This window comes from Macaca thibetana, chromosome 6 (genome assembly GCF_024542745.1).
Source record: "Macaca thibetana thibetana isolate TM-01 chromosome 6, ASM2454274v1, whole genome shotgun sequence".
Classification (NCBI taxonomy): domain Eukaryota; kingdom Metazoa; phylum Chordata; class Mammalia; order Primates; family Cercopithecidae; genus Macaca; species Macaca thibetana.
This window is the reverse complement of record NC_065583.1, coordinates 127035690-127053007: the sequence shown is the minus strand read 5'-3', so window position 1 is coordinate 127053007 and position 17318 is coordinate 127035690. Positions and strand designations below refer to the sequence as shown.

Below are 17318 nucleotides of genomic sequence, written 5' to 3'. Positions count from 1 at the left end.
CACTTAGAGCATTTTATGATGCCCCAAATTGCAAAGCGTACTGAAATATGGCTCACCATTCACCACAATGTGAAATTTCTCTTATGGCCAATGACTTCATTTTTTATTTCCAAATGACGTAGTGTATTTCAAGAGGCTTTTTATATCAGATCTAAGCAGACATCCTGATGCATTTAAAGTTAATACAGACAACTCAGAAATCTCCCTAACGCTCTAGTCATAATATACCTGTCAGATTTGCTACCATCTCTAATGACTTCAACCTACAGTCATCGATCATTTGATGGAAATTTCTCTGCCACATCCCTGAAAAAAAAAAAAAAAAGATGACGGCAAAGTTGAGACAATGCTAGCTAATTTCAGTTTGTTTGTCACCCAAAATATTTTCCCAGAAACTTTTAATTAGTTCAATATGTATACTATATTTTACTAGGGGTCATGATATATTTAACCAATGAAAATGTTAAAAATGATACAGCGGACCAGCAAGGCGGCTCACGCCTGTAATCCCAGCACTTTGGGAGGCCGAGGCGGGCAGATCACGAGGTCAAGAGACAGAGACCATCCTGGCCAACATGGTGAAACCCCGTCTCTACTGAAAATACAAAAATTAGCTGGACATGGTGGCACATGCCTTTAGTCCCAGCTACTCAGAAGGCTGAGGCAGGAGAATCACTTGAATCCAGGAGGCGGAGGTTGCAGTGGGCAGAGATCACCCCACTGCACTCCATCCTGGCGACAGAGTGAGACTCTTTCTCAAAAGAAAAAAAAAAAAAAAGAAACAGCAATTTAATAAATGTCATTTTTTGACATTGAATATTAATAGGTCAATGAGAAAATATGTCTTAATTATATTAGTTGTGTGTCCAGCATTGCCAATATATTATTAAATTTAATTCTATCCAAAAGGATTAATATTTATTACCTAAATTAAAATAGTTAATTGTGTTATGTTTTGTGTTTTCTCAACAGATTGGATTCTTCAAAAGACCACTGAAAAAGAAAATGGAGAAATGAAATATTTTACAAAAGAAAATAATAACAATTATTCAATAATCTATCCTCAGGTTTGCCTCAAATATGTGACAAGAAATGTATAGTTCATGACATAGTCATATAACTATGTAATCCATCAGGGATTCATTATTTGGAAAATGACAGGTCATGCATTATCCAAAAACAATACCAAAAAGACATAATTTATAAAATGATAAAAAATATTTTACATAATTACTCATTTTTATTGAGTAAGCAAAATTACAAAGTGTTTTTAAAAAATCCTGTACAAATATGTTTGTGTATTAAATCACCATCCAAAATATTTAAGGAATACATAAGAAGATTGTTATGATCATGGAAACATCTATTTTCAAAACAATATAAATTAAGCTTTTCCCCTTGATTCCTGTTGGATATCCATGTTCAGCATGACAGTCAGCACTTGTAAATGCCACGAAAAGAATTACCTGAAAAAGATCATTTCTCCCGATCCAAATGAGAACGTTTTCCCTTGGTAGAATCCATATACAATATGGATTGAAAATTAAGTCACAAAGAATACATTTAGCATCTTTGTGTTGGGTTCTATACCTAAAAAGTTTCTTCCCCGCCCCAAGGTGATTGGAAAGTACTGCAATTGAGCTGAAATTTTATCTACGATGGAAAATCAGGATAGACTCATTTAAAAACAAGTATACTAAATGGGTTAAATTAAGCTTTTACAGAACATACTTAATTTTGATATTGAGCTCTAAATGCAAAACTCTTTTATACTGAAAAAACACTTAAAGCAGTTTTGTATGGCATCACAGTGATTTGTCATGAAAAGCCATATGTGGGGGACATGCTAAAATGTCTGAATGAAACATGACAGCAGAGAAAGATGCCACTGAAATGCTGAAATGATCTTTACTGAGCAGCTTTTGAATGCTAAGGGTTCCAGTATGTGACCCAAAGAAGGAGTTGTCTCCACTTCTTGGTACAGGGTTCATTCAAACCCCCAAGCTGTGAGATTGTGTTTATTCTTAATTTTTTTAAAGGTATTTAATTTCCAAACACATTTCTTATTTTTGTGAAAAGACAATATTCCATTTCAGTATTACATTTTACCAAGAAGTCACTGCTTTTTAAGTGCAGTGCATCAATATTTAAATAAAATCCCAGAAATGTATTTTAAAGAATTTCAGGTTTGAAAACTCGAACCAACATAAAGATATCACACACCTTTGTATGTGCTTCTTTGTTCTTGAAGTAGTCATTATGGTTCATTGGAATCTACTGTAGCATAAGCTCCTAGGTTGCTCCATTTCTTAGGAAAATAGCAATGAATGAATGTATAGTAGCTGCATGTGTGAACTACTGCTGTAAAGTTTGCTGACATTTCTGCAAAAACTCCATTTCTCCACCTGATTTACCAGAACCTATAACAAGACCAGAACATGTATTTATCCAGAAACTCCTGGGGTCTGCTTTGTTCAGAAAGGAGCAAATCCACAAAGAAATTAAATGTTATAAATTTATTTTTTTCAAACTAATTTTCAAAGAATGTAGCTGAAGATTCAGAGTCAGCCTACCTCTTGACTCTCCACATCTGCATCTAAGATCCTGAAAGTCAAAGGGATGTGCTTATGGGACGCCAAAGCCATCAGTAGCTGGAAGAAAGAATACTTCTTTTTAGAGGTTTGGTGTCCTCTTGCTAGCCTGTCATTATTCGGAAATACATGCTTTTGGAATTTCCTTCATTTTCGCTATCTCCAGGTTCAGAAATCATACCTTCCACTTATTCTTTATTTGCCCAGTAGAACTCAGGGTTTCTCTTATTCGGAGTTACCATGTTGCACACCCCCAGTGCTCAGCCTGCCCAGAAGCCCTGCTCCGATCTCAGCAAGTTCTTAGTAGTAAAGCTAACAGATCCATTGAAATTCATACTCAGCATTTGTGACTACTAGACAAAGCCCATTTACTGAATCATGAGTGTGCACTTTTAAACTAAATTGTTAACTGAAAGGTAAAAAATAGAAATGAGGGCATTTTGAAGTTTTTAGAAAAGAGAGGAAGAGCTGTTGGCCAGATCAGAGATACTTACAAACCTGGCACAATTTTTAACATAAGTCATTCCTGGCTATTAAGTACATTATTTCATGAACCAGAAGTCCCGTTTCTCTAATATTAAAATTTGTTGAGGTTTGTTTGTGTGTGTGTGTGTGTGTGTGTGCATGTGCAGACACATGTACACATATAAATTGAATACAAAAATAGTTCGGTAACACCAAAAAACAGAGTTTACAGAAAATAAACACAAAAGCTATACTTGCAAGACAACTTTGATTCATCTGCTTTTCATATAGTTTCATTTTTATTAATATTTAGGTTTAACTTATAGTTCTGCAATTATTTAAAAAACAAGTTCAGAGCATTTGATTTAAAAAAGTCAACAGATGTTTCAAAATAGCTTTGTACAAATGTTATAAAACATATTTAATGATTAAGAAATATACTAGACTCTATCATTTACTTTTAAAACATTTAATTAGAAAATGATATTTAAGACTATTTATAAACTTATTGGCTAAATTGCCAAAAATGTTCTTTTTCTCTAACTTTGGTATTCTAAATAATTGATTATTGCTCCCATTGCAAACTGAACCATGTATGCGCTCTCTTTTCTGACCAAACTACAATGGTATATTGGTAAATTATTTAACAACACACTGTCCAGGAAGGAAAGGAAGTCTCTGATTTGTATCATTTGCCAATTTCCATGGTCTAAATATTCTCTCTTCATTTTCAAACTACCAAAGTGACCCTAATCAGCTTACAAAATTCTTGGAAATGTATCTGCCAGCTCTTACCAACCAGTGTGAGCTGACTTCAGCACACCACTGAGACAGATTACACAATAGATAGATTAGATATAGATAGATAGACAGACAGATAGACAGATAGATAGAGACTGATAGAGAATATGTTGTGTCTATATAAATATCCAATGACACACAGTATGTTCATATTTTAAATTATGCCAAAAGTACTGATTATATCAAGTCCAGTAGACATCATGCTACATAACACCCATTCTTTAATTTTGATTTCTAAAATTATAACCTTCTTTTGATATTAATAAAATGTTATGAACTTGCAGGAGAAGGAAGGAGTTGAAAGAAGGAAAATACAAAGGGTGATCCACAGTGAAAATCAGACCTACACAGCAGCCACAAAAAAATTGTCTCATTTTCACAAGGAATCCAGAATCCAGTGAGACACATTACAAAAGATGATACTTTGTAAATATTTTTAACTTCTGTGATCAAATTTCAACTTCATTGGTCCAATGTGTCAAGCTATTTTCCTCTGAGCACTAGATTCATGGGCAATTTAATCTCTGAATATTTTCTGTGTCATAAGTGTGCTTGAAAAGAGGCTTGTAGTAAAGAGATATTTTCACAAAATTTGAGGCTTCTGCAGCCATAATAATTTTATCTATAAATGCATATATACATACACCCACATGTAGATATTTACATATATGCATGTTCTCTTTTCCTTTTATAAAATCAAAGTCTAGGTTCAATTGGAAAATGGAAATATTTACACCAAAAGCAAAAAGTACCATTGTTGTAATCAATGGAGTAAAGCTGGGGTATAGTAGAGGCTGGGAAAGCCCTGCCCGTGTTCTCTCCAAGGCCACAGCTTGCACACTGTGAATGGTGGCCCTGCTGGCTCCATGGAGTGTGCCTTCACACAGGGGAATGTCCTTGTCCGACAACGTTACAATCTACTCCATGGGAACTGACTGTCTTGCTTTTCACCACCAAATTGAGAAACAGGCCCAGAGCCTGTCTCATGTGCCAGGTGCAGTCACATTATTGCTCAAATAAAGTGGCTTCTGACAAATCAGTTTTTCAAAATAGCATCCTATGTACTCTTCATTTCTTCCAACAACTCTCAGGCCCCCTTTTGCCAGTTTTCTCCCCCGGGGGAGATTTTCAAGACTACTAGAGAAAAATCTGTTAATAAAGCATTTGCTCTGAGTTCCAGCTTCAGTGACTCAGTCATTTATACAGGATTTCAGTGTTTTGTTCTGCAGTGGTGTTCTAAAGGGTTCACACAGTATAATGGAGGAGGGGCAAAGCAGAATATACTTCCAAGCTGGAACATCTTTAAGACATTTACAAACTGTTATGGGATACTATCAGCAACTGTGCCTGGGGAAGCTAGCAGGATTTAGCTCTTCAATGGCCCTCCAAATGCACCCAACAATCGCCAACCTCACCCATGGAAATCATCTAAAAAATGAAAAGAAGGGCCTTAAAATCTTCACGTGGATGCTGTATTTATAACTAAAATGTACAGTTTAATTCTAAATAGCAGGCTTTTAAATGCAAACAGTTTCAAGGTGAGTCCTTCCAATCAGACTGCTGATTCTACACCATTTTCACACAGAATTTCTGAAACCATCACCAGGTGTTAATTCTGTTAACTGCAGTGAAAGGAAATCCAAGGCACATTACAAAAGGCTAAATGCTGCTGTTTCTAAGTGGAAGCACTGTTGTACAACACTCTTAGGGAGAATAAGAAAAATAGGGTTAAACTGTAACATTGTAATCTGATGAACAAATCAGCATCTTTGATCCTCAGGTTAAAATTTAATCTTAAATTTAGAAATTCAAAGTAACATTCTTTAACCATTAACCTAGAAGAAAATGTGAAGTAGCGTCTGGAGTCTCTTAAGCCCCAGCCCTGTTTTCCCCTATAGCAGCTGGTACCCAGGAAGTCCAGTTCCTAACTAATGGGAATGGATCCTTTTCCCATTATAAAGGGCCTACGCTCAACCCTTGAACCCACCAACGTTCTTATGCCCCAGGATCTGCACCTTCCATCAGGCACCCAGGAATGCTTCTCGTTGATATTTTAACTGTACCAAAAACTATGTAAGGGTGACTCATCACTCCTAACTTTGGACTCCTTGCTTTGAGATCAGTATTTTTTTTCTCTCTACTTTACGTATACCAAAAGCTTTCCCCAGTAGCTAATGAATTTAGAACTTTATACAAGACTCCCTAGCATTTTTCTCCTCCCACAGGCTGGAGAATTTCAATGCTATGAGACTGGGCAGTAGGAGCCAGAGCCAATTTGTAGGATCTCTCTTCCTTCTGCCTTCCAGTTGCCTTTTCTTCTCAGCAGCACAGTGGGGATGATATGGGGCTTCCTCAGCAAGGTTATTCTCTGCCTTGTGCCCATAGCAGGGTCTTGGGTGGTGGGATGTTATCTTTGTTGGTGAGCAGATGCTCAGAGATACTTTAATTATCTGACACACCATGGAAATCTTGGCAGTCAACTAAGGACCCGTGACACTCGTAACTACGATTACATTTGGCTTTAGCATATTTCAGGTAATATCTTTATGGGAAAAGACGAAGTATGGAATTGTAGGAACTCTTTTGCAATAGACTGAGATCCAGTGTTTAAATCATTTTATTTCAGTTTGATCTGAGCCCTTAGATTGGGGACAGATTTTTAAAAGCAAATCTTCCAAATGACACCACAATGAAAGCCAACTGTGCTCTTGAAAAATATCTCTATTGCATTACTTGTCCTCATCCTTGTTTTTTAAGAGGTAGAGAGAGATTAATGGGAAGCAGTGAGCCAACATAATTGTCCCTTTCCTCTACAGAATAACTGTGCAGAAGGGGGCCACCACACTTAAGACCAGTGCCAGGTGACAATCTTTCTGTCATGCTGCTGCAGCATTTTGCACCTTGAGAGACAGGAAAAAAATGAGGATGAGGGAGTGGGAGATGATGACTATTTCTCTTTTATGTCTACATACTTACTCCTCAAAATACTTTAAGCCCACTCAGACCCCATGTACCCTGCCCACAATACTAACACATGTACTTTGCATAAATAAATTGTTGATTAAATAAGAGCAAAAGTATATTCTGATGTGTAGATTAACCAAGCAAGACTAATTTCGTGGAGTTTAATACACTTTGGATTCAAGTAAAAACAATCACTTAATGCAGCAATATCTCAGACCCTCTTCACTCAAGAACCATTTTATACAAGAGAACTCAACATTTACTGTTTTATTTCTGGTACTGCCTGACATTACTCAGGATGCAAGAGATGCTCTGCATTCCTTATTAGGAAAAATTGGCCTGTAAGGAGAATGGTATACTGTGTATTACTACTGTGAGACTGTAAAATTGTTAATGAACAGTGTAAAGAATTATATTCATTTTATTAGCAAAAAAAATATTGCATACAAGAACTACTGCCCTGAAACATCCGTCACTCCAATAAACTGTTGTGCCTGATCTAACATAAAGTTATATTTCATTGCTCATTTTTTATTTGCCTCACTAAAATGAATAACTTAAGGGAATGTGCATTTCTACAAGACATTAATTGGATAAACTCATTAGAAGAAAATGTTTCGATTGCATTCAAGAACAAAGAAGCATAACCTTTGTTGATTCTAGTAATTTACTATATGCTTCATTTAAACCCATTTTGTAAAGAAATCAGGGCAAAGAGCAAAGAGTGAAGGGGGAAAGATGGGTAAGGTAATATTACCAAGAATGATAGCATATTTGGCCTTGTTTATTATGCAAACCAAATGTATTATTTTGTTAATATAGTCATTTAATCTGATATAATTAGAAACAGCTGAGAGAGTAAAAAAGCATTCTGAATGTCCTATGTATGGCATATCCTGTACACTGATTGAAGGTCAGAGCTTTGGTATTTTTGTATAATTCTATCTTATCTGGTGCATCAGCTGTGTATTTTACGTCAAGGTAAATGAGCATCCTGTCTTATATGTTAAATAAAAAAATGACTTTTTCAAAGAAGAATGTGATTGCTGTGATTTGTATGTGTATATATATTTTTTTCCAAAATTAATATGACTTCTGAAGCTACAACCTTTTTTTTTTTTTTTTTTTTTTTTTTTTTTTTTTTGACGCTTTGGCAGGTTTTCACTTTAATGCTCAAAAAGGAAAAAGCAAAAAGTAAATTAAGTCTGTCTGTGGTGTTTCCTGTACAAGATTTAGCAATGTGAATAGCTTTTTTGCAAACTTGAAACAAAAACCACAGGATCTATAATACTATATATCTTCTTTTAATGAGCTATTTTAATAATAAATAGTCTTCAGTATAATCATAGATTATACTACATAGGTGAGATTTTTAAAAAATCAAGAAATTTAAAAATAGTTATTTTCTTTATTCAATTTATAGTTTATTATATAAAATTACTTAACATATTAGGGCCAAAAGAAAATACAGGAAGAAGTTTTAGTAAAAATAACGCATGGCCATCTTATTTAAAATTTCGTCCTAAACTATGCTGTGGGGTGAGCGAGGAACTGTTGTTACAGAAGACACAGACTGAATTATGAAGAGGTTATATGTCAGGTTGTCCGCCTAAGTTTTGACAGAGCACATTTTCACTGCCCTATCTTTTCTCCCTTACTATAAAGTAAGTACTACTTCTCTCTCTTCACCCCTTATCCAGGAAGAGAATACGGTGGAGTTACTAAGGAAGATCTGGATATATTCACTGGAAAATAAATGGTATAAATCAAGATTTATTATTTGTACACCCAGAGAATAGCATATCATTTACTTTCTTACCTTCGTCTACTTCGATTATAAAAATAATGTGATCCTCATAGGCAGATGTCAAATGTAATATTCATCAAACAGAAGTGATCATGAATTAAGAAGACTGAAGATTATGTCTATTCTTTATAAGAGCAATATTATTTTAATTGCTTAAAAATATGTGAATATTAATTTTAAATGAGGAAAACATTTATGGTAAAAGGGGGATATATTCTAACATGTAGGTAATTTGAAAACCACAAGAAATAATTTTAAAATAGCCATCATACCAGTACCAGAAATTACATGCTAAAAATCATAAAGAATATAGTACTATGTACTTTTAAAAAATATAATAATATATTTCTTAATTGTTCTCTATTAAAAAAGGATGATAGTCACCAAATACTTTCCCTTGCTTTGAAGTTGACAATAAGGAAGAAAATTACCTACTCACCTCCTTCTCCTTCTGAGCCAATAACCACTATACACATATACATATGCCACACTAGAATTCTCTGTAGTCTGCATGGAGAATAATTACTTCTTTACCTACTTCTTCAAGCATAAGTGAGGTGGGGCAAAGAGCAAAGAGTGAAGGGGGAAAGATGGGTAAGGTAATATCACCAAGAATGATAGCATATTTGGCCTTGTTTATTATGTAAACCAAATGTATTATTTTATTAATAATCCCAGAGAAAGAAAGAATTTTTGCCAGAAACAGAAGACCTGGCATCATTACAAGTATTAGCAAAAAAAAAAAAAAAAAAAAAAAAGACAGTAAATAAGGAACAGAGGAACACATGAGACAGGAGACATATAGAAAACAAACAGCAATATGGCAAATAGAACTCTGAGCATATCAATAATTACATTAAAGGTAAATGGCTAAACACTCAAATCAAAAAGCAGAGATCTTCAGACTGATAAAAGAATAAAGTCGATCTATATGCCCTCTAAAAGAGTAATACTTTAGCTTGAAAGATGCAAGTGGACTGAAAGAAAAGTGATGGAATAAAAATACACAATGCAAATAGTAACCATAAGAGAGCTGAAGTGGCTCTATTATATCAGACAAAATAAACTTTAAAATGTGTCTAGTTTCAGGCATAGGAAGATTCTAATCTTGTGAGGGAGACAGAGACCCCTGGAAATCTGCTAAGCATGTAGAAATTCTAGCTTTTTGTTTGGATTGACTTTGATGTCCTGTAGATTTTCAAGGACCATTGGCACCCGAAATAAAACTCAGATTAAGGAAGAATCCACGGAGTCACCCCACTTTGAAATTTGTCTTAAGTTCACGTGTAGGGGGATCCCTAACCTACACAGATTCTGGTTACCATGGTCTAATTCCTACCCCAATGACAGGAATAATAGAGGAGGCATCATAGTCCATAGGCACCTGGGCTTCCAAGCACTTTACAGATGTATGCAGTTTGGTCATGTGCCAGGTCTCTAGTTTGTACTTCACTGGCAAGTGCTGGCTTGAATTAATAAAAGCAGCATTGAAATATCTGTGGGTTTTGTCTTTAGCTTCCACTTCACTCAGCTATTTTTTTGTTTTTGTAGTATCTTTCAACTGAATGTGTGGCATGAATTCACTTAGATACCACAACTCAGAATGGCATTCCAAAGGCAAAAGTGGAAATGTCTCAACTTGGTAAACAAAAATAGCAACCAGATTCAGCCATCAGACAGTAATTAGTGAAGCTGGAAGCTAGCCAGTCCAAGGACTAACTATCCTTGATAAAACGCCCAGGGCTCTTTAGCTTTGCATGCTCATTCTCTCCTTTTCTGTTTTCTTCCTTCCTTTACTCAGATTTTCTATTCTATTTCACTCAAGTACCATCTGTTATCCCTTTTCACACACTTTTCAGGCCCTTCTTTTATTCCTGCCCATTCTGCATACCTCATTGTTAAAAGGCGGGTAATTCTACAAAGATTCCAATTAGTGTATTGTTTGACGGCTGATCAGGTTTTCCACCTTTTAAGATGAACCACTGAATAAATGGTGTAAAGAATGTAGTCTTGTGTTGCCAACATCTTGTCAGAATTTTTTTTGAAGTTTGAGTTCACTATTGTCCACTTGACTTGCCATTAAGCAGAATATATATCTCTATGTGAATATGCCTGAGCCCCTATGTGAGCAAACACATGAATGAAGATTGTATGTTTAGATGGGAAGTCATTTGAATTCTGAAAGTGGCAGGACATGTAAGACAGTAATACAGGGAAAGTAGGTAGTTTTGAATGAAACTGATGGTGACTGGTGAAGTGTCTCAATTTTCTATGGGGAGGGGAAGAAAGGTAAGAGACTAACATTTGTTGTCTGCCTCCCACATGCCAGGCATTGAGCTAGGCAATTTTCCAGCATCACGCCTTTTAATCCCGTCCGCAACACTAAATGATATTATTATTATTATTATTCCTATTATACAGATGATGTAATTGAGACCCAAAGGACCTAAGGAGCTACTTCAAGGCTCTAAAGCCAGTAAGTAGTGATGTAGAAATAAAAACCAAGAACTATCTGAGTCCAAAACTATTTCCCCAGGGACAGGAACTTGAGAGGAAGTCACTGGAAGAGAAATGAAAACAGAGAGGTAGAGGAGAACACACATCTATCTTGGCAGTACTCGGCACATTGTAACATTCAGTAAATATTTGTTTATTGCTGAATGGATGCAAGAATTGATCAACTCTATTAGTCAGAGATCTCCAGAGACATAGAGCTAATAGGAGATATATACATATATATGTATATACAGGAGAGATGTCTATATCTTACACACAGACACACACACACACACACACACAGAGAGAGAGACAGAGAGATTATAAAGGAACTGGTTCACATGACTATGGAGGCTGAGAAGTGCCATGGTCTACGGTCTGTAAACTAGAGACCCGGGAAAGCTGGTGGTATAGTTCCAGTCCAAGTCTGAAGGCCCAAGACCAGAAGAAGTGATGATGTAAGTGGTGGAAGAAAGTTGGTGGTGTAGTTCTAGTCCAAGTCCAAAGGCCTGAAAATCAGAAGTGCCAATGGTGGAAGTCCCAGTCCAAGGATAGGAGAAGACTGATATCCCAATTCAAACTGTCAGGCAGAGAGAGCAAATTCTCTCTTACCCTGCCTTTTGTTCCATTCAGGCCTCCAACAGACTGGATAAGGACTAAAAACACCAGACATCGGCTTTCCTCAGTCTACCAATTCAAACGCTAATCTCACTCAGAAACACCCTCACAAACTTACCCAGAATAATGTTTAACCAAATATCTGGGCACCCTATGTCCCAGTCACATTGACACATAAAATTAATCATCACAAATCCACCTCTGTGAACTTGTCACCCGTACACATCTCCTTAAGCCATACTTAACCTCAAAATAAAGGCAATAACAGGGTCATAATTTCACCAAACATGATACAACTATCCTGCATACCACCAAAAATGCACTAACCCCTTCCCCAGAAAAGGAGGCAAAGTGTTTGGAATTCACTCTTCTCCTTGATGTCTTGTAACTGAAATACTATGATTGAAAGTTAACAATACTTACCTATGATATAAAGTCAATACATCTGCTGTTACATGACAGAAGAATCAGAGAGAGTGAAAATCAAAGATATTTTCTTAATACATACAAATATAAATATATTTAAAACATATTCACATTCTAACCAAAATAAGGAGGACTATCCATAACAATTACAATCCTCTTTTTTCTGTAACTGGTCACTTGTAGCTGATACTTACAGCTACCTTCTTCCACTAGCCATTCTACATTCATTTTCCCTTCAGCAAGCTCCTTATTTGGTCATGGTTCTTCACCTGGTAGAATGACCCAAATCTTCGTTACTGAAAAGTCTGAGCCATTAGAAGTCCTTCCTGGATTGGGATGTTGTAGCTTTTCAGTGATTATAATCACAAGGTAAGGTAATACTCAGTGACACACTAAGGGATCTCTTCGAATTCAAGCATGTTCTTTCTTATCTCTATTGTGGAGTAGCAGTTGAATTTCTCCTCTGTAGCGAGGATCAGCCACCTCACCCAGTATAGTATTATAACTCACTTCTTTGCCTATTGATTCAGAAGCACAAGAAACTCAAAGGGGCCAGGTGGCAGTCTTAATTTCCAGTTCAGTGGAATCATTTGTGTGTCTCCTGGTGGGAGGATTCTTCCCTGAGGAACTGAGACCCCTAGGCCATCAGAGCACAAGGTCATGAGAACAGAAAGCGAAAATTTTGTTAGTGGGTCCCTGCGGGTAATAGTGAGTGGAGTCACTCCTATTTCCACCTTCGATTGCTGGACTCATGAATTCTAGTTATTGGAGAAACACCACCATATACTGGACAGTGATTCAGAGGATATTCAATCTTGTAGAGAATCTTGCCCATGCCCTCTGATGTACTGCCACCTAGCTGGTGCTATAGCTGAGTCTTCAGAAGGACATTCCACTGTTCCACCAGCCCAGTTGCTTCAGAATGGTGGAGAACATGGTAAGACTAGTGAAGTCCATGAGCCTGGGCCCACTGCTACACTTATTTTGCAGCGAAGTGAGTTCGTCAGTCAGAAGCAATGCCGTGGGGAATATCATGATGGTGAATAAAGTTTTATAGTTATATTTTTTCAGCTCACTTACATCTCGTTGGCAAGGAAACCATGAACGTACAAAATGGTCACTAATCATAGACTTGAACCCTTGGAGGCAGTTGAAAAATCATGCAGTACTGGAAACTTCTTTACAACATCCCCAACAGTGAAACTTGGTCTATGCTTGGGCACTTTCAACCGTAAGGTCTTCACTACCCCAGCTGCAGCTTCTGTTCTGCTTTTGTGAAGCACTAGTTATTTGAGAGTATATCCTTTTATTTCAAATTCTAATATTAGCTATGCATCACCAAAAGTCTCTATTTATCTAAGTGTTCTTTAACCTATTAAATCTAACTTAGGGCAATGAGTTCCATAAACTTACTACCCATTGTGCAAAGTAAGACTTTAATTTTTCCATTTCCTTATTAATTTAATACCTAAAATCGCCTCCCCAGTTAATGTCTCTCAATGTATTTACCCTCTACTAACTGTCAGAACTCTCAAACCAGTGTTTTCCTTCATCCAAAAAATAAAGAAGCAGTATTAGGACTGTAATATCTGGATAAAATAAAGCAATATTAGAATTATTACTATATACCCTGGCGTGGTGGCTCACACCTATAATCCCAGCACTTTGAGATGGTGAGGCGGATGGATCAATTGAGGTCAGGAGTTCGAGACCAGCCTGGCCAACATGTGAAACCCCATCTCTACTAAAAATACAAAAATTAGCCCGGTGTGGTGGACATGCCTGTAATTCCAGCTACTTGGGAGGCTGAGGCAGGAGAATCACGTGAGCCAGGAGGCGAAGGTTGCAGTGAGTCAAGATCACACCACTACACTCTAGCCTGGGTGACAGAGTGAGACTCCATCTAAAAAAAAAAAAAAAAAGATTACTATATAATAAACTATTATAAAAATCCAAACAACATATAATGCTGCAAACATAAGTAAGGCATAGTTATGATGCATTTTGCATCTAATGACCTTTTCTCACAGTGACAATACAAGTGAATCCTTGACAGAATTATTAAAGTTATAAGGTGACAGAAATGCATTTTACAAATAGCATAGCAGCTTATATATGGTGCTGATCCAAAAAATACTACCAATTTAAGGTCTTTGATCTTTGTATTATTATGAAAATGGGTAAAATGTTTTACATCACAACTATTTAACATTAGCCGGCTTGCTTACATCTTTAACAAAAATTGAAAAATGGTGAAACTTTTTTTTTTTTATTATTGTACTTTAAGATCTGGGATACATGTGCAGAAAGTGCAGGTTTGTTACATAGGTATACATAGGTATACACATGCCACGGTGGTTTGCTGCACCCGTCAACCCATTATCTACATTAGGTATTTCTCCTAATGCTATCCCTCCCCTAGCTCCCCACTCCCTGAAAGGCCCCGGTGTGTGACGTTCCCCTCCCTGTGTCCATGTGTTCTTATTGTTCAACTCCCATTTATGAGTGACAACATGCTGTGTTTGGTTTTCTGTTCAAGGGTTGGCTTTCTGAGAAGGATGGTTTTCAGCTTCATCCATGACCCTGCAAAGAACATGAACTCATCCTTTTTTATGGCTGCATAGTATTCCATGGGGGTGTATGTGCCACATTTTCTTTATCCAGCCTATCATTGATGGGCATTTGGGTGGCTCCAAGCCTTTGCTATTGTGAACAGTCCTGCAATAAACATACATGTGCATGTGTCTTTATAGTAGAATGATTTATAATCCTTTGGGTATATGGGATTGTGGGGTCACACGGTATTTCTAGTTCTAGATCCTTGAGGAATCACCACACTGTCTTCCACAATGATTGAAGTAGTTTACACTCACAGCAACAGTGTAAAAGTGTTTCTATTTCTCCAAATTCTCTCCAGCATCTGTTTTTTTCTAAATTTTTAATCATCACCATTCTAACTGGTGTGAGATGGTATCTCATGGTGGTTTAGATTTGCATTTCTCTAATGACCACTGATGATGAGCTTTTTTCCATGTATTTCTTGACCACATAAATGTCTTCTTTTGAAAAGTGTCTGTTCATATCCTTTGCCCACTTTTTGATGGGGTTGTTTATTTCTTGTAAATTTGTTTAAGTTCTTTGCAGATTCTGGATATTAGCCCTTTGTCAGATGGATAGATTGCAAAAATTTTCTCCCATTCTGTAAGTTGCCTATTCACTTTGATGATAGTTTCTTTTGCTGTGCAGAAGCTCTTTAGTTTAATTAGATCCCATTTGTCAATTTTGGCTTTTATTCATTGCTTTTGGTGTTTTATTCATGAAGTCTTTGCCCATGCCTACGTCCTGAATGGTATTGCCTAGGTTTTCTTGTAGGGTTTTTATGGTTTCAGGTTTTACTTGTAAGTCTTTAATCCATCTTGAATTAATTTTTGTATAAGGTGTAAGGAAGGGGTCCAGTTTCAGTTTTCTGCATATGGCTAGCCAGTTTTCCCAACACTATTTATTAAATAGGGAATCCTTTCTCCATTGCTTGTTTTTGTCAAGATTGTCAAAGATCAGATGGTTGTAGATATGCGGGTTATTTCTGAGGCCTCTGTCTATTCCATTTGTCTATATATCCGTTTTGGTACCAGTACCATGCTGTTTTGGTTACTATAGCCTCACAGTATAGTTTGAAGTCAGGTAGCATGATGTCTCCAGCTTTGTTCTTTTTGCTTAGGATTGTCTTGGCTATAAGAGCTCTTTTTTGATTCCGTATGAAATTTGAAGTAGTTTTTTCTAATTCTGTGAAGAAAGTCAATGGTAGCTGGAGGGGGTTGCATTGAATCCACAATTTCTTTGGCAGTAAAGCCATTTTCATGATATTGATTCTTCCTATCCATGAGCATGGAAGGTTTTTCAATTTGTTTGTGTCCTCTCTTATTTCCTTGAGCACTGATTTGTAGTTTTCCTTGAAGAGGTCCTTCACATCCCTCGTAAGTTGTATTCCTAAGTATTTTATTCTCTTTGTAGCAATTGTGAATGGGATTTCACTCATGATTTGGCTTTCTGTTTGTCTATTATTGGTGTATAGGAATGCTTGTGATTTTTGCACATTGATTTTGTATCCTGAGACTTTGCTGAAGTTGCATATCAGCTTAAGGATATTTGGGGCTAAGATGATGGGGTTTTCTAAATATACAATTATGTCATCTGCAAATAGAAACTATTTGACTTCCTCTTTTCCTAACTGAATACCCTCTATTTCTTTCTCTTGCCCTATTGCCCTGGCCAGAACTTCCAATACTATGTTGAATAGGAGTGGTGAGAGAGGGCATCTTTGTCTTGTGCCTCTTTTCAATGGGAATGCTTCCAGCTTTTGCCCACTCAGGATGATATTGACTATGGGTTTGTCATAAATAGCTCTTATTATTTTGAGATATGTTGCATCAATACCTAGTTTATTGAGAGTTTTTGGTATGAAGGAGTGTTGAATTTTATAGAAGGCCTTTTCTGCATCTATTGAAATAATCATATGGTTTTTGTCATTGGTTCTGCTGTGTGATGGATTACATTTATTGATTTGTGTATGTTGAACCAGCCTTGCATCCCAGGAATGAAGCCAACTTGATTGTGGTGGATAAGCTTTTTGATGTGCTGCTGGATTCAGTTTGCCAGTATTTTATTGAGGATTTTTGCATCGATGTTCATCAGGGTTACTGTCCTAAAATTCTCTTTTTTTGTTGTGTCTCTGCCAGGCTTTGGTATCAGGATGATGCTGGCCTCATAAAATGAGTTAGGGAGGAATCTCTCCTTTTCTATTGTTTGAAATAGTTTCAGAAGGAATTATACCAGCTCCTCTTTGTACCTCTGGTAGAATTTGGCTGTGAATCCATCTGGTCCTGGGCTTCTTTTGATTGGTAGCCTATTAATTACTGCCTCAATTTCAGATCTTGTTATTGGTCTATTCAGGGAGTCAACTTCTTCCTTATTTAGTATTGGGAGGGTGGATGTGTCCAGGAATTTATCCATTTCTTCTAGATTTTCTAGTTTATTTGTGTAGAGGTGTTTATATTATTCTCTGATGATAGTTTGTCTTTCTGTAGGATCAGTGGTGATATCCCCTTTATCATTTTTTATTGTGTCTATTTGATTCTTCTCTCTTTTCCTTT

At 36.6% G+C, this 17318-nt stretch overlaps 1 protein-coding gene across 1 annotated transcript in view; it reads left to right on the top strand.

The window, feature by feature from the left end:
• The window catches only part of ITGA1 (integrin subunit alpha 1), a 168061-nt gene extending 163031 nt beyond the window's left edge, over nt 1-5030 (top strand). The window contains exon 29 of the mRNA XM_050794090.1: nt 973-5030. Within this exon, the coding sequence (XP_050650047.1) occupies nt 973-1017 (45 nt within the window). The 3' untranslated portion in view covers nt 1018-5030. The remainder of the gene's footprint in view (nt 1-972) is intronic.
• The last annotated feature ends 12288 nt before the right edge of the window (nt 5031-17318 follow it).